General features: G+C 35.9%; 1 protein-coding gene and 1 long non-coding RNA gene across 2 annotated transcripts; both read right to left on the bottom strand.

Annotated features, from left to right (window-relative positions):
• Window positions 1–3119: 3119 nt before the first annotated feature.
• LOC114534627 lies at window positions 3120–5691 on the bottom strand. Its single transcript, XR_003688146.1, has 5 exons — window positions 5625–5691; window positions 5199–5260; window positions 4797–4857; window positions 4433–4519; window positions 3120–3703 (listed from the first exon to the last, which is right to left on the bottom strand). It is a non-coding gene; the product is annotated as an uncharacterized LOC114534627 (long non-coding RNA).
• Window positions 5692–5744: 53 nt separating this feature from the next.
• LOC114534604 (ubiquitin carboxyl-terminal hydrolase 36-like) lies at window positions 5745–25597 on the bottom strand. Its single transcript, XM_028556065.1, has 8 exons — window positions 25381–25597; window positions 9981–10062; window positions 9209–9359; window positions 8698–8928; window positions 8044–8150; window positions 7117–7255; window positions 6181–6295; window positions 5745–5868 (listed from the first exon to the last, which is right to left on the bottom strand). The coding sequence occupies exons 1-8, from the start codon at window positions 25461–25463 to the stop codon at window positions 5745–5747; spliced, it is 1032 nt and encodes a 343-aa protein (XP_028411866.1). The 5' UTR covers window positions 25464–25597.
• Window positions 25598–25638: the final 41 nt, after the last annotated feature.

The following is a 25638-nucleotide window of genomic DNA, read 5'->3' as shown; positions in this document are numbered from 1 at the left end:
GAAAAATCCATATACGAACCAAAATTTAGAAACGTAGATATCGGCGAACTTTCAACATGAACTGAACGTGTTGCATGTGGGTTAAAGCGTTTTAAACGGTCATGATCATGCATATTAAGATGCAAAACGATTATTCATGGTAGTTATGAATACTGGGAAGTGAACATCTGGTCATCTCGCTCACCTGGTAGCCTGTATCAACATGAAATTATATCTTGCTCGCACAATCACTCACACACTATATCTTATACTAAATATTACAATTCAAATTGGCTCATTATTGACTCGATTCTGAAGTGTCAATGCTTGTGTATATCTAAATGTTGAAGAATTAATCTCAATTCATCTGAAAATTTTACCGAATTTCAAGAAGATAAACTAGCGTGGTGACTAACGAAAAGATGGAAAGAAACGATCACAGCTGATTTTCGTCTTTTGGTGCATGTGAATGCGTGGATAAGTTACGGATGTGCAAATATGGAAACTTTTACAACATAGCGTTTATATAATCGTTTCATCTACTAAAAGACGAAAATTATAAACAAAAATTTCAATTTTCAACTATTTTATTTTCTCATATACCGTAAGGGCAACTAATTTCTTCAATTCTCCTGTACCTTGAGGTGGAAAATTGTTATAATTCAAAGTATAACCGATTACCATATTTGAATTTTTTGAGATCGTAATCCGTTTGGTAATCCTTTGTTAAACAAAGTGTTGCCATTCTATTATGAGCTTGATAATGTTTGTACCTTATTGCCTGCATTATAATCACGCAAAGTATTCCTCGTGCAAGGGAATTAAATGTTTGTTAAACCAATTGCGGATAGATTAAAACGACACATCCAATATTCATACCGCATTTCAACGACCGCAGCCCGTCTCCCATGTCAGCACGACGAAAAATTTATCGAGTGCCGGCTAAATGCTTTTTAACCAATGAAATCCGGAAATGTGGTTTCTCTGTGCGAGAAATTGTCTTTAATCTTCAAAACCATTAGTTTACATGCAATCGTAGGCTTTTATTGTGAGTTTTACTTGTACTTAAACGGTACTGCGAGTTTTAAAGCGAGCCCGCTTTTTATATAGGGAAGCAAGTAAACTATTCCTATAGTAGCTTTTTGAGCTGAATGATCCTATATTGTTGACCAGTCGCCCATGAGCCGATTATCCTAACTAAGCCTGCATGGCTTACAACTCGTTCATGCAATAAATATGCTTTTATACAGACATCTTTCTAAAGCTGACGGCAAATAAATGAGCTTTTGCAGTAAAAAATTTTTGAAGCAGCCAATTGCGAAATGCATGCACAAATAAAGCGCTAGCTATCGAAAAGGCACAAGTTTTTAGTGATTTAAGATTACAGCGTACTGGATGCAATTTTGGCAATGAGAATGAATATGCTAATCTATAGCAATGAAATTTACCGTGGGAGCCAAACATCTGTTGCGATTAAAGCCAACTGTAGTCACGAATGATCTGTCGCGGTGTTTCGACGATTTCACGATGGCAAAATTGTCGGAATCGTGTCGACTTCAACAAATGGCAGTGAAATATAGCCGTACGATAGCATAAAAGACATTAACAATAAGGCGAAGTATGAACGTGTTTACATAACATTTGTGTTCACCCCGGATTAATTTTGTTGTTTATGAGCGTAACTGGCTCTATTAACCGCTCGGCAAGATAGTTTACATTGCATATATGAAATGTGCAAACTTCAGCGACAGGTGAGCTAGCAACCCCGGCGACGGTTTGCTTGCTAGAAAAAAATTCGGCATGATATTTTAGCTGGTCGTTCACATCGCAAGATTGATTAAAAATATCCAGTAATGACAGTATATTCAAACAGATTAAAAGTAAATTCCGTTTCAAAAGTCGGTAGATATAATTATAGTCATTCAACGCCGGCTCTATCAGGTCCGTTGTACTTGTTGTGCCCGCTTGGACTCAACCGTCAAAATAACTATTAACGTTTGCTCGTGAATGGGTAAATTCAAATATCGTGCATTAAACATGTATACTTTAAAGTAGGTGTAGCTACATGAATTATACTTTCTCCGGCGGTTTGCAGTTTTCACGCTAACTTAAGAAGTAGAATTTCAGCAATTTTCTGGCCGCAAATTAACAAGAATTAATAATACACGAAGACCCGCACTGTAAAAGAAGTACCAATTTAAAACTGGTTACCTCAGATTTATTTGTTGCACCAATTTATATTGGCTCAAATAACTATAAAACCCTGGTTTAATAAAACTGATTATTTTTTTGTTGCTTTTACCAAATAGAATCGACAAAAAAGAGATGAACACGGGACAACTAATTTCAAATTAGATGTTTTAACAATCTGTATTCACAGGGCATATAAGTTACCAGGGGGAATACGGCTTTAGGAGCGTTGCTGTAAACACACGGCATTGACTTGAAATCCAATGTAAACTGAAGCTCTAGACAAAACTATTAGTAGACATACAGTACTGTCCAGAAATAACCTAACACCGCGGTTGCGGTTCGGTTGCGGTTAGGCTGTAGTTTCTAGGTAGCGGTTGATTCTGGACAGTACTGTACTCAGAAACACCTTTTGAAAGGTTCGCGTGACAGATTATTTCTTTCAAATTAGGTTTTGAATATTGATTTGTTTTACTTTTAGATTGCTATAGTAGTGATATATCAAGGTTATATCATCAGATCAGTAAATACACTCGGTATATCGCAAAATACAAGCCAAAACCTCTCATATATAATTTGCTTTCAACATATTAAATTTCTATCAAACGGCTGTAAAGAATTTCTATTCTCTATTTCTATTGATAAAATATAAATGTTTATATGCATAATCGCTGTTTAAATCCAAGCGCACACGCTTATTTATTTTGAAATGTATATGATTTATTCATACTATACATGAACTATCTAGTCTACGTATTCAGATCAGCGACTGTCACAAATATGGCCGCTTATTTTCTTCCCATGTCTTACGATTACCTAAGCCATTATCATATTTCATCGACTTATATGACCGCCAAGAACTGTGTTCATCGAATCGATATCTAGTTCACAGGTTTTCACCGCAATATGTCGGTATTGACAGTCTTTTTGCCACTCAAATGGAAGAATACGGAAGCATAACGTAGCGATATCACACGTGACCACAAAATTTATCGCTACGCCCTGCCTCAATGCAGGATTAAAATTGTAAACTCAAACGTCTCTACAACGGAACATAGGTGCATTTAAATAACCAGATACAGAATATACAATATGTCAAAATATTTATGTATGTATAAAACATGATTGTTAAATATAATTTTTCTATTTTCTTTGACTTTGCTTAGAGAAATTTTCTTCCTCGAGATTAAAATTAAGCCTCGATTTTTAAATCCTTCAAGCGCGTCTCTAGTCCTGAACTAACCGTCCATCTCATTGCTCCCCCGAGTGTTACTTCATAATCTGAATGTTTTCTTGACATTTCAAGTAACAGTTATACGCTCAACATTTGCAAATGTTGAAAGGCCGACCCCTTGAAAATACCCCATACAGGACAATCCACTACGAGTATCACAAAATCTTTCATTGTCTATTTGTTATTGTTATCCAACCAAGATTGCAATTTATTGTTGATATTTCTCAGCTGTCTCTCTGTTGAAAGGTAACCGCTTGCTTCACACAATAATGTTGGCAGACCGTCGTTGGCACAACATTCCTTAATACAAGATTAGAACGAGTTTTAGTTGCATTCAAGCAGAAAAAATAGTTATTGCTCGTTTATACTATAATATGGAAAATTATATTAGAGATAAGAAACAAACTGAGGAAATATGATAAATCCCGCACACTTTTATTCTCGATAGTCACGATATTCAGACATTCTGTCACCATTATTAGACATTCTGTCACCACTTCAGACATTCTATCACCATGCATCATGAGATTTTATGTCACAATCTTACGACATTCCGTCACCATCATTTGACATTCGGTCGCAATCTTCAGATATTTTGTCACCATCTTCATGCAGATATTCTGTCACCATCTCCGGACATTAGGCCACCATATTCAGACATTCAGTCACAATCTTCAGACATTCTGTCACCATCATCAGACATTCTGTCACCATCATTAGACAGTCTGTCACCATCTTCAGACATCCTGTCACCATCATCAGACATTCGGTTACATCTTCAGACATTCTGTCACCATCATCAGACATTCTGTCACCACATTCAGACATTCGGTTACATCTTCAGACATTCGGTCACAATCATCAGACATTCTGTCACAATCTTCAGACATTCTGTCACAATCTTCAGACATTCCGTCGCCACCTTCAGACATTTTGTCACCATTTTTAGACAAAATGTCCGATATATTTCTAAAATAACTCACACTTTCTAACATCGTTAAGTCACTCACATCTTTTCTTACTTCTTACCGTTTTATTATGACTCTTGTCGCTTTTTCTCAAGTCATCTTGAAATTTTTCAAACTCATGAAGAAAATCAAAGGCCTCTTTCTTGCACTAGGTAAAAGACAAGAAATATTCAGTTTTTGAATTTCAGCAAAATTAATGTGATGACGCAGATTCAACAAATATACACCAAGTATATTTGGGGCAACGATGATTCCTTCACTCCTTACTAATTTACTCTAATCTTTTGAGCATAAAATATAGAAAAAGGTTTTTGAAAGTTGCACATGCAGCTCCAGCTATCGAGAGTAAGCTATTGCCTCTATTGAATATATTACTCTAGTTATGCATTACTTCATTTTAAGTGAAATAAGTCAGTATCACGCACCTTAATCTGTTTCTCCAAAGTGTCGCATTCCGATTTTAGTCTATTCAATTCCGTCTCCGTTCTAAAAAATTATTAAAGATTTTTTCATTTTGACATCTCTGTTTTAATTGTATACGATAACATTCCGCGTATTATAATTAATTTTTTCCAAAGTACGTGTCACTATCTGGCACGCAAGCCTGCTTGTAGTATAGAGAACACTTATGTGTGGTAGATGAAAATTTCGGAAAAATGAATTTCATAAGAAATTCTTTAAAAACAACCCTACTTTTTTTTTTAAAAAAGCAAACGAACTACTTTTCTTTGCCTCTATAGCATATATCAAGCCAATTACCTAATGTGCTAATTCAGTGAACAAAAACAGGCGAGAATGAATATGTATATAACGTGTATAATAATTACTCCTTTCTCTGATCTTGAATTTTCACCAATTCTTGTCTCGTTTTCTGCAGTCTGGAATTCGTCTGGGGAGAGAAATTGCTCGGTCATGAATTAAGGTGCGGGCAGAGGCCACAGTTTCATGCACGATTAAGATCGTCACGATATTAGATGACAACTTAAAGCTAAGTTTCAACTTAAAGCGAAATGGTTACACTTGATGTCGTGCATGATTTAAACCATTTTAAACTTTGATAATTATTTAAGAAATAGAAAACATCTTCCGTCTTTCTATACATGCAGTTATAGAAACACGCTTCTCGGCCAATCAGCACGCGCGTACTATATGTGTTATATCATAAATTAAAGTTCAATAGATTGTTAAATTTTTATTCCTGGTTGCGAATGCCGGAATATTACCAAAATACATGAATAATAATTTGTTGGTACCTTCGTCGTAGCAGATTGTAAATATTTCTTTTCTTTGTAGATATCAATCTGAAAGTCAGGAAACTCCGCTCATTCACATACAGTAAAACATAGAGTAAAAACATATACGTACTCAGTTCGTTATATATACGAAACATGACAAAAAAGGCGTCTGTAGGCACTTGCCGTATCACTGAATATTTGTCGAAGTTGGATGAACGCTTCCCTTACGACCTTTTTGGTTAATGGTGAATTTGCTTGGCGCCTAAGAAAAAAATGACCAAGTTACATAGTATTAGTTTCATGTAACCATGCAATGATTTGCCGTTCAAATACAACCTTATTTAAAGCCGTATTTTCTCTAGATAGTTAACCATTTAATTGTGGTAAGAATAATTTAGAAAAACCTTTTTGAATATTTGAAAGAAGTTACCTCCAATGTTGCATATCACAGATTAGTTTGTCATAATATTTTGAGCTATTAAAAGTTGACGGTATACATGCATATTCAGGCGCTTTTCTGACTCAAATATGACATGCGTATATACAGAATCTTTGAGTGACATACAGTAGCTACCTCATATCCAAAGCAATTTCTTCAACGTTAGTCAATACGATATCTAGATCAGTGACTTCTTTAGAACCGCCTTTTCTTCCCCTATCGGCATTGTATAGACGAACGAAGTTTTGCGCTAAAATATATAATATATGTTCCTTTTCGATGGAAAAGCTCATGCATACAGACATAAAAGATTAGGACGATCTACTATTGGCATACATTAAACCTTTACCCGATAAAAAATAAGGAATCTCTATTTTACATGAAACAAATTTGTAGAATATCTTGCCCTTCTTTTAAGGAGTGTTAGAATGGGAGCTTCAATAGGAAACGAGTTATCGTCATTTTAATCGCATTCGCTATAGTTTTGGGAAGTAGATTATGCATATTATTTTACGCCATTTTTAATTTAATATACAATCATTGGATGAGGCTGAGCATGATATCAAGAATTATTCAGACCGAGGTCAAAGTTATCTGCCGAAGCGAAGCTGAGGGACAACAAGGGATATTGATACCAAGGGATATTGATACCAAGGGATGTTGATACCAAGCGATAAGGGATATTGATTTTTTTGGACCGATGTTTTCGGTGAAAATATGAAATTTAACCGGATATTGAGATTTATTTGGAGTGTTTCGACCAATCAGACACGAGAATACAGTATGAATGCATAATAATCGTAATTATCGTGAATATATGTAATGATGTAATAATAGACCTTTTCGGTAATTACGTCACAACATTATCGTTTTAAATTTAGAACCACCTTAAATGAGATGGATATTAAGTTTCACTCTCACAAGCTATGTGCGAAGATGCAAAACAACCTTCTATAACCCGTGCATGAAAAATAATTTTTCATTTTGACTAATAAGTATGGAAATAAGTCATAATGCGGGAACGAGGCTCGCGGTCTTGGCCCCTAAGCCTCGTTCTCGTGTTAACGATACCTTCATATTCCTCTTCATCAAACCGAGGCTGCTTATTTTTTCTCGTTTTAATGTCCAAGACGACTCTTTTCTTTGCTGTTGGACGAGACTGGAGACTCTGTTGCCCAGATTTCAAACCAATGCTTGACGATGGAGACTGCTGTTTAGGAAATGAGAACCCTTTGATTGAAAACCTGCATGTATATATGTATGGCACATATTCCAGACCATTGGTAATCACGTCATTGGGCCAGGAGACTGCTCCTACGAGTGGCGCATTTATCCTAATAAGATCGAGGATCTATGCAAGTATAATTGGTCTTCTTACTCTATTAGCTTGGGGCTCTGATCAAAATTAGATCGAGACCACCCCGCGAGACTGTCCTTTATATAGAAAGTTCCGATTCCGAAGCTTCTCCGGCCTTTTAAAAAAAATCAGAAGTATATAATAGTTGTTTCGCATATTGAAAGTGATTCCGCGCGTGCGCAGACGGGATAGTCTTTGGTATGGTAAACTGCGTTCAGGCGTTTTCGGGATAGTAGGGCCGGTTTTCCACTGGAGATAGTTTTCACTGGAAGCAACATTTTACTTTTGTTCAGAGTTGTCAACTGCAACCACCCGGAACAAATTTCTCAAATACAAAAGAATAAATTCGCTTTGCGCGAAAAATACCGCTAGTGGAAAACCGACATTAGACAAGGTTTTCTACTAGCCATATTTTCCCCCGAAGTGACTTTATTCCTTTGTATTTGATCAATTTATTCCAGATGGTTTGGGTTGAGAGCTCTGAACAAAAGTAAAATATCGATTCGCGCGAAAAATATCGCCAGTGGAAAACCAGCTTTAAACACATCCTCAGAATCAGCTATCAACGACTGACATCGATCAATTAAACTTACATATAAAATATAAATAATATCGTCTAAAATGATCTTCGCTTCAAATACCTCATTCTCAGGCGATTTCTTCTCTTCATATATGTCAACATCATCACCAGCAAAAGGATTATCATCGTTTTCATCTTCTTCATCAAAATCTTGTTCTTTTCCTGTATCTATTTTATGATTTAGCTACTTCAGTTGTTAAAAATAATCGCTTAAAAAAAGTCGAATAACTGTAATAACAAAAAGCCGCGATAAAATTACGGTGTCAACTGGAATGATTTGGTTATTTTGTTTTCTATAGCATTACACGATAACAAAAACTGCGTGTATACAACCCTCAATTTTGGGGAAGAAAGGCCGTTTTAGAGCAGTAGAAAAGTAAAAACTTTTCGCTTTGGTGGCCATGAAAATTAAAAACTTTTCGCTTTGGGGGACACATTCTGCAGACCATGATTTCCAGTTTCGACTATATATTTCACAGTAATTTTGCTCAGACTATTTCAAAGTTCGTGCCGATAACTCGTAGATATGGAGTTCAAAACATGTGTAGCTATATTCGTTGTATGTTTTTCTCAGTGTATTTCATACAATTTCCCGCTGAAAACTTTTTTGTACCAGTTAGAAGAAAAATCTAGTGGTTAAAATTAATTCAATTAGCTGAAATGAATAAAACTAGATATATAAACTATACAAGCCAAAAGCAATTACAATACGTACTCAATAATGGCGTTTCCCAATTGCTTTGAACGACAATTTTCGAAACAGTTTCTTCACCACCAGGTAAACTACCCTCTACGCCGAAACTTTGTGGTAATTCATCTTTCGTAGGACTTTCATCGACTGCCATTGATGATACGTCATCTTGTGCCACTGAAGCGTTCTGGGTTATATCTGACGAAGATTCGCCATCCAATTCCTTTTTGTTCGAAGCAACAAGAGGTGAAAGGTCTGAAATAGAAACAGTGAGTTCGTACAGTGCTGTTGAAATACGGTTGAAATATCTTAAATATTCACCTATGTAACATATTTAAATGCATATGCAATATAAAAGTAAACAAATATATATACTTATATTTTTGGGGCCAGCGTCCAAAAATAATAAAGTTTTATACGCTTATCTATGTTTGCTCGTGCATGTATGACTGTACAAGGTCTTAATAAAAAGTCCCGAAATTTCCAGATGGTAGTATATATGAGAAAGATGTAATGAGTAATAAAATGCACGTACCAACATTGCCATCATCATCGTCATCAGGAATAGAAGGTATGCGGATATCAGCATTGTCATCATCAGACATTGGTTGGACATCTTGAAACCCCAGTGGTTGGTGGGACAGTTCGGGTGATTGGGTATTGTCTTTTTGACTGGATGGACTGGCCTATGGGTTGAAGATATTATACAGAATGATTGTTCATCAGCAGCCTGCAGTATCAGCAGACGTGAAGTTAAGCCACAAATATAGATGGGCATATATACGTATTAACAAAGATTAAAAAAGATTAACAAAGATTAAGATTAACATAGATTAAGATTGACATATTAAGAAGGATTGAGGTAGCTTCTGTGCATGGGTTATGCTCAAAACAATGCATGGATATGATAGCTAATTGATTTAACACTTTATTTAGCAAAAATATATATTTTGAATATAAACTCCAGCTCATACTCTACAGCGAACCAAAATAATTATTGATATTTTTTTCTTTTTTGACAGTTTTTGATATTTTAGGCAATATATAAATATATAGTGGTTCGAAAGATAAACAAAGTGTTTGTTTACATTATGGACTGTAAATACCACGACATTTGTTTGTTCAAGATGATGTAAAGCGCGTTCTGTTCTGCGTAAAATTCCCGGCCCTGCGACACGGCAGGTGGCATATTAATAGAAACTTTGTCTCGCTTTTGTGCTTTTATTCCACTTAAATTTCCAGAATTCGGAATTGGATGGCGCGGTGAAATTCTCTGTGCAGCCCAAGTTCGTCACGTTGCGACTCACCGGTTCGTCTGATTTCTCTCCATTTGGATGACTCGCCCAGTTTCTTACCACAGCAAATGACCTTACAGTTGTCATACGCTTCCTAAAATCGATGAATCAAAACTTTGGTAAACAACAAGGTTCCCTTTTAGCAAGGATCCCAATCCTCGCTTAATTAAATCACGAACCATGATAAAAAACTGATACTAATAAAACCGTATTGTCGGGCGAAAACGTGTAACACTGTAAATTTTAATTGAAGCAAATTATATATAATTATGAAGGTAGTCATATTTCAATGATTTTAACTGCTATATCTAATATCAAACACTGATATCTGTTGCAATATACAATCTTCCATGATAGTTTTGTTAAAAATTAGATAGAGATCGATAACATGATAGAATTTTTCCTTATTTGGCATAAAATTCCGGAAATTTGGGAGGCTTAGCCCCTCCACTTTCTAAGGCCTGCATGGCTCTCATATAACTCCCGATGGTCGGCGATAGCTATTGTCGGTGATCACTGATGAATGAAATGTTTTGCTGTTTTGAATGAATTTTCTTCGATATCGGCCACAAACAATACATCGCCGACTGTCGGTGACTTATGATGAGAACCAGGCTTAACTGAATTTCTGCTTGCTTTTTGCACACATAACATATTCATTTATCTTTTATTTCTTTAACACGACGCCTTAAGGGACTGGAAATCGCAACAGAATTGGCTAATTACTACGGAACCATATATGAGAAATACTACCGTGATAGGGGAGACTATGTTATTCATTATTATTATTTATTTGTTATTGTTTACTTTTTATTATTTAAAACATTTATACACAGGTTATATATACAGGTTCATAAGCTTGTATGGTGTAAACACAGCTCAATATTGTGCCTCAATATTGTAACCCTTTATATACCCAGCTCGATAGATTTGGGAGATTATGTATTTGTAAACCAATTGCTTAATATTACGCTCAGTGCATGAACATGGCCATATATGGATATATTCCATCTACTTATGAATGATGGCAACGCCAGTGTTGGTATCAAATTTCAATTTCCCGTTTTATAACCCAAGTCAAACAAACTACAGTAGCGTTAAAAATTTTCAAGCCCAAGTGAACAAGGCTCTGGAGGCTTTATCAACAAATAAGAAGGTAAGATACAAAGAAATGTGATAATCTAAGTGACTGTTGTCATAATATATGCAAAATTGTATAGTGATAATTGATGACAAGCACTGCATTCAGCATACTGCACGTAGTCAATGTCAGATAAACTTGAAGCAAATATTACATAACATATAAAAATTAACATAGCCTACCCAAAAGTCTCCAGGATCAGTAGGCATTTCGCAAACCTTACGATTTTAGTAATAGATTTGTCATGAATGTTTGGAGGAACAAAATTCAGGTCGGAAGTAGACGAATTTTCAATGACTTTGAGGCGAAGCAAGATGGGCTGAGCATAAACATGCAGCTGAAACGAAAGTAACTTTTTCACGATATATTAGTACTTGTGTATATTCGCCTGGCTTTCCCTGCAACTCGAAATAATTTGTTTTATTTTGAACACATTTTATTCTCCTATAGTCACATTTTCGGCAGTTTTTTGTTATTACTGCAGTACATATGTTGACAGCGAATACGTATGCTAAGTTGGCTTCGTCGCAATTCCAAGAATTCCATAATTCACTGTGTTTCAAAAACATCATATGACCGGCATTTGAGTCAACCTCGTACCCAGGGTGTTTTACCTGCGCTCCACCGCAGTCAGTCACGCGTTAAGGCGGATTTCCACCCGCGTTCTTTGGCGGGGGTAAATGTTTAAAGCCTGTTATATGAAAACAGCCTTTGCATGCATTTATTCATATGTTGGATTTATATATGTGTCTTTTAAATGATTTTAACTCTACAATCGTTTACGCTCGTTATCAAAAAATGAAATATTAATTGCTATTCTTAGAAATCAATGTTAAGGGGTATATTGTAAAATATTTTAACAGAGAGGGCTTTGTGAACTTAAACAAAGATTTTAGTTCATTAAAATTAGGTTTGGCACATGAAAAGTTCGACGTCTGAAACATGTATATTCCATTTATAAAATGATTACAAATTGCAATATTTATAGCTGAACTGCTGAAACAATCGCTAATATTTGGATTCAACATGTCAGCGATCCTTTATGCAAGAGTTTACATGGCTATCTTGGTCATGTTACAAGGTAAGATACATCCATGATGGAGTTTGTGAAATTGAAGTACCTGAATGGCATTTTAATCATTCCGAGAAGACTTAAAAAATTAAGGCTTCAGTTTCCAATGGTGGAAAATAGATTGATAGTTGCACAGCGCACTATGAACTTTCAAACGATTGATTTTGATGTAAGACGTAAATATTTTCAAGAGATTTCACGATGCCCAATCTGTGTATACAGGGTGTATCAAGGAGATACAGTTTGCCTTGACGACGTTTTGACCTTGTCGAACTGCTCTCTGGTTATATTGGAACGTAGCTAACTACAAATGCATCTGTTATATTCCTAGTTTCCTGGATGGTCGCGCCGTCGATATTGAAAATCGCGATGGAAGTGAACGAAATTCTACCTTTTCCTCTCGCGTGAAACGAAGCACCGGCGCTTGTTCCAATTATGTCGAGGTTGACTCAAAGAACATAACATACAATCAACAACCTAAACCATGGGGTCGTTCGCCAGCCAAAACATTTGTTTCTGACACGGTTACACAAGGTACATTATGGTATCTCAATATTTAAATTCTAGGAACAATTGGTGTTAGTCACAACCACGCGTGACAGCATAAATGTATTGTATTTCTTGTCCAACCAATGCATATAATTTTTCCATACTATACTACAAATATCAACTTGTATAGCTATAGCTTTACTATAGCTACAAGTTGATCTTGTTTACTTTAATAAACTCCACCATGGTGATAACCACCGGCTAGCAAAAATTAAAACTGAAACATCCTTATTTCATAATCTATAACTTATCCATGCTTGTTTACAACTATCAAAAGGGAATTTCAAATTCAATCTCTTAAGGCCCGAGTGATTTTTCCTGCCATTCTCTCCTTTTGTCAAATAAGGTACTTTTATACCATAGCGTTACTAACTGTCTCAACATCCCAGTAAAATTGCAATTAAACGGGCCTATATGTAGAGTGATCATTTTATTAATGAAATTAAGGTATGAACAAGGCGTTACAGGCCCGTGTACCAGGACTTGGTAAAACAACCATCAAGGTTGTATTTGACAAACTGAGACAGAATGGTTGTGTCTGTATACCATTTGGTGGTTCAGTTCGTGACCAGTTCCTCGGCGGGAAAGTTCTCGATATCGACGCCGACAGCCCTTGTGACGTAAACAGAATCGTTGAGATTTGGAAATGGATATTGGAATGGAAAATATTGCAAAGCTCCGAGCAAGAAGGCAAAATTGCAGATCGTTCATATCGGTGAATACAAAGAAGGAGATGGGGAAGAAATTGATTTGGCAAACTGGAACAATTCTTTCTTCGGCAAACTTACCAACCTGGAGTACACTACGAATTCATTGGGCTACTACGACGACGTTGTCGATAACAGAGGCGTAGTGATCGACTTTACCGCGTATGGCGTGAATGACACGTGCAACAAGGTAATAAGAATCCCAGTTCCACGTGATCAGTGGGATGACTGGTACCATGGCGACTACTGGAAAATATTCCGTTATTGGAAACTTCTCGCGAAAGGATACGATTCAGACGACGGTGAGCTACCATCTTTTATCAAAAACAAAACGAAAGTAATTTTGCAGACAGAAAACGGGAAAAGGGTGTTTAAAACTTCCTTTTTTAAATATGCTCTCTCTGGTGAATACAACGACAACAAAAACATCGCCGCATTGTCCCTTATCCAACCTGTTCAGACATCACGCAACAGAATCAGAAAAAGAACAAGTACTATGCACTGTACAAGAAGGTTCTTGGTGAATATTGGGAAAACGAAGTGAAGGAATTGGTGGATAAGATCAAGATCGAATGTCCCCTGGGACCTTCAACCACAACTGTTGCACCTTCCAACACAACCGCTTTAACAACCACGCCAACTTCTAAAGCTTCAAGCGACAAAACCAGTTGGTCAATGCGTCTAATCTTGGTTGGTGTGCTCATTCGACATGTTGGATGTTAAGATGCAACACGAAACTTTCTTTATTTTACTATTCATGCTTTGAAAATCGAAACAATAATTATTAACAATAATGCCGCGTATAATTTCTTAGTAGCTAGAATAATCTTGTAAGGCCAGCATATGCTCTTGTAGACATGCATTATATACATCGCCAGAAATATGCGACACGATATGAAAGCAATACAAAATCGCATTTCTCTATATACATTCGCGTATAATTTCCCGAATGGAGACTGACACACATCGGACGCGTTTTTGTAACGCGACGTAGTTTCTCAGTTTTTCAGTTTCAAGAAGCAAAAAAGTTTTATCCGTCATATACAACTCCGATAAATAAAAAAGTAAAAAACTTTTTTATTTCGACCTTTCCCTTTTGTTGCTCAAGTTTGAGAAATATTGAAACAACTACGAAAATCGATGCAAGAATGTTTCTTCGTTTAGCTAACAACATCTTCTAATCAGGCTTTCATACGTGACAAATCATTCTTAATACTAAGAAGCAGGTGTTGCGTAATTCTGGTTATGAGGCATAATGTAGTAACCGCGGCCGCGCAATGCCAATTTAGAAAATTCACATGATATTACTATAAATTTCCTAATTATTCAAACTCGGGCGAAATATACAGTACAACACTTCTAAAACACACTTTGTGTCAAGTCACGAACAGGAAATCAGTTGCAAGGTCAAGGTGTGAAACGAAGGTAAGAAATATGATTCATGATCAAGTCCGACTCTTACAAGTACTGTACTGTGTGGAGAAAATGGTCATTTCCAGAAGTCCTTATTTGCAACTCGCATCACAAAACAAACAACTTTTACATATAACGCAGATCTTTATAATAGTAATGTTTATGAAAGGTTTCCAAAAAGAGTTTCCGCAGTGTTTGATAAAATTTTGAATCCTAAGGAAAGATATGCTGTAAAACTATGCTGTAAAACTATGCTCGTAAAGTTTGATGTGCATGGATTGCACACATTAGCTAATTCAACTGCATGTAGCACAAATTCGAGAATACTGTTTAAGTTGATTCATAAAAAAGGTGGGGAAAACTACAACTCGCGTACATCATATCAAGATATATAATTATACAGTGTTGTTAGTAATAATAACGACGTAAACGGGATGAATGATCGAATAGACATTTTCAATAACAATGGACGCGTAAAGCTCATAATAAGTCCAAGTTTGTCGACCTTATCCATATCAGTCATAATTGTTTTGATGCAATTTAAGAAAAGTTACACTTCATGAAAGCTAAAAAAACATTTTATTTAAAATTTCGTTCATTACAATATTTACAAAGCAAATTAAGCAGGGACGCTAAAACAGGTAATTGCCATGCAATATAGAAAGAAAACATTGTTTTGCCGATTCAAAACAATACAGATTCAGATGGTGCACGAAGCACTTAAGAAAGGATTTCAGTCCGTAATATATAAACAAACACTTAGTAACTGGTAATTAAATATTATTTACCTATCGAAAAAATTCGGATTAAAGGACAATTAATTCGGTCGGTTTTTAAATCAGCGCCACCTCCCCATGATTGATATTTCATTTAAAGCTATACATCGTTGTTGGTACAGATCAACAATACCTATTTGATTTTGCATATTAATTTCAGCAATGATAAATGGCCTTTGAGCATTCTTATTGGCTAACTCCCAGTTATGAGGCAGTTGCTCAAACGATTCTCAGCAGTAACTATATTGCTTTCCAAAAAATATTGCTGAACATTTTTAGGAATTTCTCTGTGAAAACAAAAGAGGCAACGAAATAACGTGTGAAAGAATTTCAAGGTATTACGTGAACTAAGCGATATATTTTTATATATAGCCATTTATTTATCTTTCGAAATGCATGGTCGTGGTAAATGTGGATAAGAGCGACCTTCGCCTCCCAGAAATTTATTCGTTTTCGCGAACGATTGATCATAAAATGTGAGATACTCGCTTTCACTTTTAGTTAATTCCCGTTTAACTTTTAGGTGGCTTAATATACATCCCGTCAGCGGGGTAATAATGCTGACGATATATTGACCTTTTTATTATTGTGAAAAAACAGGATTGGATATGATTATCTATGCGAGTATTCGGACTAGAGACCCCGGAGTGCCACTAAATGACAGCGCTCGTAAATGTCATATAAATAATACGTTCAAGTTGGCAGACGGTTATAAACAGCAGTTGTAGTATGGCTCAAAGTGTTAGGATGTTTTGTTACCTCAAATTCACCCATAGCAACCATATATATTCTGGAATTTTCGCATTTAATTCCGATATTTCCTAACCCTTTATCTTTCAAATGGCCCGATGAGGTTTATTCTTCTGTCTTGATTCTGAATCATTTTTAAAAACAGGATGTGCAAAAGGAACAAAGAAATTTTTAGTTCTGAGCCACAAGCGTTGCTTAGCACATTCTTGGAATGTTGATATATATATGTACGGTCATGATGTGAGGCTGTAATATACATATAATTATATATGCGTGTTATAAAAAACTTATTTCAGTAAATGAACGAAACACATTGCTATGTTATGACAGAGTAAGTATTTGCAGCATTCATATTAACGTCTCCTGGTTGGCTGGTTCCAATAATATACAGACCAGTTTCATAAAAATCGAATTTTTTTAGATGAACTTTTACTTTTAGCACCTTGTCTTATAAGCAATGACTCCGACCATAACTTTAAGAAATTTCAAGGACTTTTCATTATCAAAAACCTACAAGAACTCTTTTCGAATGAAAATTCGATATAATAAAATACCGAATCACCAAAAGTTAATTCCCCTACGCTTTATGTATTGAATTTAGTGTAATGATAATTAAAGACTTTAATAAAGGACTTGTACCAACCTTACTTAGGCATTGTCTGATTCACATTTCAATTTTATGATATTTTATGATGGAGTATAATTGTGTTAACATAAAATTCAATAAACCAAACGGAAAATGTGTTTTTTAGTGATTGGATTTCGCGTTCAGCAATCAGCATGTCCCCGTTTTTGAGTCTAAGAAGTTATCTCGCTATCCTGGTCCTTTTTCAAGGTAAGATGCAGAAAATGACAATGACATTGCCTGGACTTTTTTCATATTCTGCACAACCTTTCAATAAGATAAGTAAAGTGAAGCTTTGATTTTGTATGTTTCATATTCTTTTTTTAATTTCTTATTCCAGCTTTCCAGAAGGCCACACCCACGAGGTTAAAGTTCGCGATGAAACAGGAGATAGAAAGCGACGCCCAATCCTCTCGCACAAAACGAAGCACTGGCGCTTGTTCCAACTACCGTGAAATTGACCCAAAAACGATAGCTTACGATGGAAATTCTAAACCTTGGGATCGTCCACCAGCAGTAACGTTTGTGTCAAATGACGTCTATCAAGGTATACATTTGTCCTGTATACTTAACTTATAGATTTCAGCCGCTGATTACAGGTTACAGACTTATAGATTACAGACGATTACAAAACAGTACTAAACACACACTAAATTAATAATAGAACTAACTCAATTAGTAACGAATGCCACCAATGTAACGGTTGGAGCATGGAAAAGAATTAGACTAAAGGACTAATAGCATATATTTCTTAAAATATTATGTATTATATACACTTCAGCATATTTGCATGAAACACAATGTCAGTTTCGAGCCCAGAAAAATTTCAAGGAAAGGAAAGTTTTAAATTCTAGGAGCCAGGTATATAAAGATTACTTCTTTCTCGACGATTCATAAATATTAAGTGCATGCACAGCTCCTTGAAATTCGGCCTTCAAATTCTTTGTACTTTTTTTCGTGAAAGTAACTGTGTTGAAATACTGTATTCTTGAGTGCAGATTTAGGTAGACCGTTGTGAATAGTTGTCCCCCTTAATCTTAACGGTTGGGCGATGACGTTTCCAGGCAGACATTCTCACGTTTCTAGGGCAAGACTTAAATGTTTATGTTCAAAATTCAAACCTTGCAAACAAAAGTGACTAAAATAGAATGCTGAAAATGTCAGAACGTTAAAGCCACGCCTATACACGTCATTGCGCAAAAATTAGCGGTCTACCTGAATCCGTAGTAAAAATAAATTTCATTAAGGTATGAGCAAAGCGTTAAAGGCTCGTGTACCAGGACTTGGAAATACAACAATCAAGGATGTATTTGACAAGCTGAAAGAGGGTGGCTGTCTGTGTATACCATTTGGTGGATCAGTTCGTGACCAGTTCCTCGGCAGGAAAGCTGTCGATATCGACGCCGATAGCCCATGTGATGCACACAAAATCGTTGAGATTTGCATGAAACATTGGGAAAGAAAATATTGCAAAGCTCCACCAGAGTGGGCAAAATTGAAGATCGTTCATATCGGTGAATATCGAGAAGGAGATGGGGAGGAAATTGATTTGGCAAACTGAAACAACTCTTTCTTCAGCAACCTTACCAACCTGGAGTACACTACGAATTCGCTGGGCTACTACGACGACGCTGTTGATAACCGAGGCATCGTGATAGACTTTACCGCGTCTGGTGTAAATGACACGTGCAACAAGCTGATCAGAATCCCAGTTCCGCGTGATCAGTGGGAGGATTGGTACAAAGGAGACCCCTGGAAACTATTCCGCTACTGGAAACTTCTCGCGAAAGGATACGAAGCAGAAAGTAACGAGCTACCATCATTTATCAAAAACAAAACGAAAGAGGTTTTGCAGACAGAATATGGAATAAAGGTGTTTAGAATTACCTTCTTTACGTATATTCTCGCCGGTGAATACAATGATACACTGAAGATCGCCACTGTTCCATATCCAACCTGTTCAAGCATCGCACACCTGAAGCAGTACTACCCACTTTTCAAGGACGTTCTTGGCGAATATTGGGAAAATGTATCAAAGCCTTTGCTGGATGAGATCAAGATTGTATGTTTAACTTCGACCGTCAAAGGTTCAAGCGACAACACCAACTTGTCGTTGATTTTGATCGTAATCTGTGCACTCATTCAATGTGCTGTATGGCAAGGAGCATCTTCTTAAGTCGTAACTCCTTCCTTCGTTCATTGTTTATATTAATATTATTACTGAAAAAACGTCTGACACATAGTTTTTAGCAGTTAGAATAATAATCTTGTAAGCGTACAGACCCCATATAAACATACAGCAACTGATATCTGAGTGCAAATTTTGGTAGTTTCCACAAAATAGAAACTTCGTAATTATTCAACTCAAACGAAATGTATAAACCGTTTGTAAAAATAGTCATTATTAAGTAATAATAAGTTAGCTTCTTGTAGACAACTTAAAACAAAATTGCAAATATTACGTAGACTATTATGTTTGATAACTTTCCAAATAGATTTTTCTTTAATCACAAACACTTTTGCAAAAAATTTTACCATCCTGCAAAAACTTTTGGTAGCTTTGATAAGCAAATGATTTTCAGTCTTTTATCTTTAGACAAAATATAGGAAACACTATTGATGGATATTCATAAAATTGCATAAACTGACTAACGTTAATATCAGTTCAAAGCTAACATCTACTGACACGTTTGGTCACAAAAAGGCGCATTTTTTTCATGTGTGCTTTAGGCAAAGCTGCATGCCTCCGCCGAAGCTGCTAATGCAGGGATGCAAAACAAAGCATAAATTTAAATGTGAAGGCAGAGCATGCAGATGTGATGGAAAACTGCCGTTAAAAACATACAGCAACAGATAAATCCATGTTGGAACATTATAATTTTTTTCCCAAAGCACATCATATTACATACATGTCCCTGTTCACCATTATTTCGGTCAGTCAATGAACTGTTAATTAACTTTCTGGCCAATACACTGCCTGGTTTGGCTTGTCTACCATTACTATGGCAACCATAAAATGGTAATATATACTATAATAAAAAAATTGAGAGACATACTTTGTGAGGCATAAGTGGATGCTGTTTATTCCTTAAAATGAAATTTAATGTATTTTTTTATAAAATGCATCTTTATGACAGTTTGTGATTTATAGGTAGGATTCCGCAGTATTAAATAAATCTGAAATTTGGGTAATGTTAGCATCAGAGTACCTTAAAGAATGAGCCTCAACCTTTATACTTTGTGTCGCTATATGTTTACTTTGGGTGAGTATTTATCACCATTTTCGGGTGCCTGTAAATTCATGAAACTGTGAACATAGCATCACAAAGCATGACAGTTGAGACTCATTCTTTAATTAGTTTAATAATATAATCATACAGAAAGGAACTTGGAACATTGTACATAAAATGATTGAAATCAACTTAAGCTATAATTGGTAAACGTTAGCCAGATTAAATAGTCTTGACTCTGAATCCATTCGCTCTAAACCAAGGCTTTCTGCCTTCATTATGTCTGAGACATAACTTTACTAAGTACTAAACTCAAACGTCTAAAACGAAATTCCCCCTTGTTGGAGTGGGCCGAATCCAAGGTCTGTATTAACAATTCCGATAAAATCAAAATACACAATTCTGCATTATTTCGACTTTTCCCTTTCGTTGCTCAAGTTTGAGAAATTTTGAAACAACTACAGAAATCGATGCATGCATGTTTCATCATTTAGCTAACAATATATTCTAATCCGAATTTAAGGCTTTCATACGTGACAAATCATTGTTAGTAATAGAAAGCAGGTGTTGCCTATAATCCCGGTTATGAGGTATAATGCAGTAATGCACATTTATAGAATTTACATGATAATATAAACTTCCTAATTATTCACTCAGAGGAAATGTATACACTATAACGCTTGTAAAACAAATGTTGTGTCCTGTCAAAAAAAATAAAATCCTACACTTTTTGTATCGCTTTATCGCGAACGTGACAATTGAATAAGGAATAATTCGAGCACATTTTTCCAAAGGCAAAGCAAACATGCATTGATAGTTTCTTGTGAAAATACAGTCTTGTCAGACTTTCATTTATAACTTTGTATTTTTGGTAGTATTTGCGTTTACTTTTCTGGTCCTTTTTGTTCCTCCAGGTTTGTTTAATTTGTATGCAAAAAAACCTTCCGCCATTTTGTTTATTTTGAAAAAAATCATTTCAAAGCTGTACTGCAGTATACAACAAAATAGCTGTATTCCTCTCAACCAATCAGTATCCAGATTTTTTTACTATGCTAATAATAGAAGGTGTCGGTGTATCTAGGAAGCAGGTGTCTGAATGCAAATTTATATAATATACATGACAACCAAATGTATACAGTAAAACGCTTCTGACGCTTCTTCTTTATTTGTGTCAAGTCGCGAACAGGAAATAAGTCAAATTGCAAGCTCAGGAAACTTTTAAACAAAGGTAAGAAATATGATTTTAACATTTTAACATTTAACATTGCAACACTTCACATTGACGGTATTTCATGATGGAGTGCAATTGCATTATTATAAAATTCAATAAAACCATCTGAAAATTGTATTTCGCAGTGAGTGGATTTTGGGTTCAGCATGTCCACGTTTTTGAATCTAAGAAGTTATCTCGCTATCCTGGTCTTTTTTCTAGGTAAGATGCAGATAATGACAATGATATTTCCTGGACTTTTTTCATATTCTGCACAACTTTGGAATAAGTAAACAGAACCTTTGATATCAGATTTTGTATGTTTCATATTTTTTTCACAGGTTTCTCGGAGGCCACACTCGCGAGGTTAAAGATCTCTATGAAAAAGGGGGTAGAAAGCGAAACCCAATTCTCTCGCACAAAACGAAGCACTGGCGCTTGTTCCAACTACTGTGAAATTGACCCAAAAACGATAGCTTACGATGGAAATCCGAAACCTTGGGATCGTCCACCAGCAGTAACGTTTGTGTCAAACGACGTCACTCAAGGTACACATTTTGTTAGATTTCTTGCTGATTTGACAGAAGAAACAAAACAAGAAAGTTTTTATGGAAGTTGTTCACCCGGAACACATACACTTGGGACGTTGCTTTGGTGACGCAGGAAAATTAAAATTAAATACGGAAGAAATGTTTACAAAACACCTAGTAATGCCGGATCATTTGTCTTTAACTGCAGCTATTCTTCAACATCTGAACATTATAGCAGTCTTTTATTTATTTTTAAGTCTTGTTACCAGAATGTCTGTTTGCTGCTTCGTATAGGAAGACGTGCTTACTAAATCGCACACCAATCGGCCTTTGTGCACAATTGCTTGTACCTTTTTCCTGAAGAAGAGCAACTGTTGAAATTCAGTAGAATTTTTTAACTTAATTAAAGATAAAATATGAATAAAAATTGAATATTAAATTGATTTAATTAAGGAATGAAAAAGGCGTTAAAGGCTCGTGTACCGGGACTTGGGAAAACAACCATCAAGGATGTACTTGACAAACTCAAAGAAGGTGGCTGTCTGTGTATACCATTTGGTGGATCAGTTCGTGACCAGTTCCTCGGCAGGAAAACTCTCGACATCGACGCCGACAGCCCTTGTGACGCAAACAAAATCGTTGAGATTTGTAAGAAACATTGGGAAGACAAATACTGCAAAGGTCCACCAGAGTGGGCAAAATTGAAGATCGTTCATATCGGTGATAAAGAAGGAGATGGGGAGGACATTGATTTGGCCAACTGGAACAACTCTTTCTTCGGCAACCTTACCAACCTGGAGTACACTACGAATTCGCTGGCCTACTACGACGACGCTGTCGCTAACAGAGGCGTAGTGATAGACTTTACCGCGTCTGGTGTGAATGACACGTGCAACAAGCTGATCAGAATCCCAGTTCCACGTGATCAGTGGAAGGATTGGTACCAAGGAGACGCCTGGAATATATTCCGCTACTGGAAACTACTCGCGAAAGGATACGAAGCAGAAAGTAACGAGCTACCGTCATTTATCAAAAACAAAACAAAAGAGCTTTTGCAGACAGAATAGGAATAAAGGTGTTTAGAATTATTACGTATTTCTCTCCGGTGAATACAATGATACACTGAAGATCGCAACTGTTCCATATCCAACCTGTTCAAGCATCGCACACCTGAAGCAGTACTACCCACTTTTCAAGGACGTTCTTGGCGAATATTGGGAAATGTAGCAAAGCCTTTGCTGGATGAGATCAAGATTGAATGTTCGACCTCGACCATTGTAGGTTCAAGCGATACACACCAACTTGTCACTGATTTTGATCGCAATCTGTGCACTCATTCAATGTGCTGTATGGCAAGGAGCATCTTGTTAAGTCGTAACTCCTTCCTTCATTCACTGTTTATATTAATATTATTACTGAAAAAACGTCTGACACATAGTTTTTAGCAGTTAGCCGGAATAATCATGTAAGCGCCAGCAACTTATATCTGAATGCTAATTTCAGTAGTTTACATAAAATAAAAACTTCGTAAATATTCAAGTCAAACGAGATGTATAAAACGTTTGTAAAATTAGTCCTTACCTTCGATTTTTATATACAACTTAAAACAAGATTACACATACTATGTAGACTATTTTTATGTTGTTGAAATGTTGCTAAAAGTTTCCAAATAAATTTTTCTCGTTGTTTGATAACATTTTTTAATCTCTGGGGAAAATAGTTTGTAAAATTAGTAGTCTCGATCATTGGGCGTCTCACCAAACACTTATTAGTTCACATGCTCGCATTGCAAATGTTTCATAATAACCATCAGCAAATCCTGGAGTTTGTTTATTAGCAATAAAAAGGTGATATAGACTTTGACTTTCTCATCTCAAAGCTTGCTGGACTGTCACAAAAATATTGTACCAATTGGTTGAATGATGAATTTTAAGCGCCTCGGTATGAGGCTGCTTTACATCAGTAACACAATCACAAAACAAATTTGCAAAATATTTTACCATCTTTTAAAAACTTTTGATAGCTTTTGTAAGCACACTTTCAATCCCTCTTTAGGTCAAAATAGGAATCACTATTGATGGATATGCATAAAATTACATAATCTGACTAACAATAATATCAGTTCAAAGCTAACATCCACTGACACACTTGGTCAAAAAAAGGCACATTTATTTCATGTTTGCTTTAGGCAAAGCTGCCTCCACCAAAGCTGCTAGTGCAGGCATGCAAAACAAAGCATAATTTGCTTGCAAAAGTTGAGCATACAGATGTGATGGAAAACTGCGCTTAAAAATCTATGTTGGAACATTGTATCTTTTTCCCAAAGCAAATCATATTACATGTCCACCATTATTTTGGTCCATGATTGACATGTTAATTAACTTTCTGGCCAATACACTGCCTGCATTGGCTTCTCTACCATTACTACGGCAACCATACGATGGTTATACAAAGTATATCTCAATACTCATTGTATACAAGCTATTCTGCAATCTGATTGGTTGAGCTACCCACCGTATACCAGCTCATATAAGTGGGTAGCAAAGCCAAAAAAAGCAAAATGGCTGAATAGTTTGCTGAGGTAAATTAAGAATATGTAAATATGTATTAAATTGTTAATAAATACTTTTGTCGCTCGCTATTATAAAACAATTGTACCCCTCGCTCTCTTTGTAAATGGCTGATAGCTGACTCGGTGTTACCATAGCTGACTCAGTGCACCTATCAGCTCATATACGACTCAAGCTCATGGTATGATTGTTAATTATACAAAAATTGGAGACACATACTTTGTGAGGCATAAGTGGATGCTGTTTATACCTTATAGTTTAATTTGATGTATATTTTTTAATAAAATGCATCTTTATGGCAGTCTGTGATTTAGGGGTAGGATTCTGTAGCATTAAATAAATCTGAAATTTAGGTAATGTCAGCATCAGACTGATCAGAGTACCTTAAAGAATGAGCCTCAACCGTCATACTTTGTGTTTACAGTTAGTAAGTATCTATCACCATTACGGGAAAGTATCTATCACCATGTCCGGGTGCCTGTAAATTGATGAAACCGTAAACTTAGCATCACAAACTCAGACAGCTGAGACTCATCCTTTAAGAATAATTGGCCCCTACAGAAAGTTATCGGCTTGCAACAATGTACATAAAATGATTGAAATCAACTTAAAGTATAATTGGCAAACGTTAGCCAGGGTAAAAAGCCTTGGCTCTGAACAATCATTATCTATTCGCTCTGAACCAAGGCTTTTCTCCCCCATTTAATTAATATGTCTGAGACAAACTTTACTAATTAGTATTTATGAAAATATATATTATTAATATATGAGGTAACATAGTTACTTTATTTGCGATCTGAATAAATCTAAGCTGAAAGAAGAGAAAAATATGTACATACGTTGGCCGACGTCTTTCCAAGTCGCCCAAGAACACTTGTCGTCCACTACGTGATAAAAGATTTTCAAAATTTTGTTCCGCCATCTTGAAGAGGATTTAAAACAACGATTTTCCCGCAATTCTTTCCCGCCAAAATATTCAAGTTATGCTTCCACTTTTGTAAAACTTTGCACTGTTTTAAATTTTCCATTGTTTTGTATTCTTGCTTTCCACGATTTTTTTCAATAATTCTTCTTATAAAATGCTAGCGAGTAGAGAT

This window comes from Dendronephthya gigantea, unplaced genomic scaffold (genome assembly GCF_004324835.1).
Source record: "Dendronephthya gigantea isolate DGI-Jeju-01 unplaced genomic scaffold, DenGig_1.0 000103F, whole genome shotgun sequence".
Taxonomy (NCBI): domain Eukaryota; kingdom Metazoa; phylum Cnidaria; class Anthozoa; order Malacalcyonacea; family Nephtheidae; genus Dendronephthya; species Dendronephthya gigantea.
This window is presented reverse-complemented; position numbering and strand designations above follow the sequence as displayed.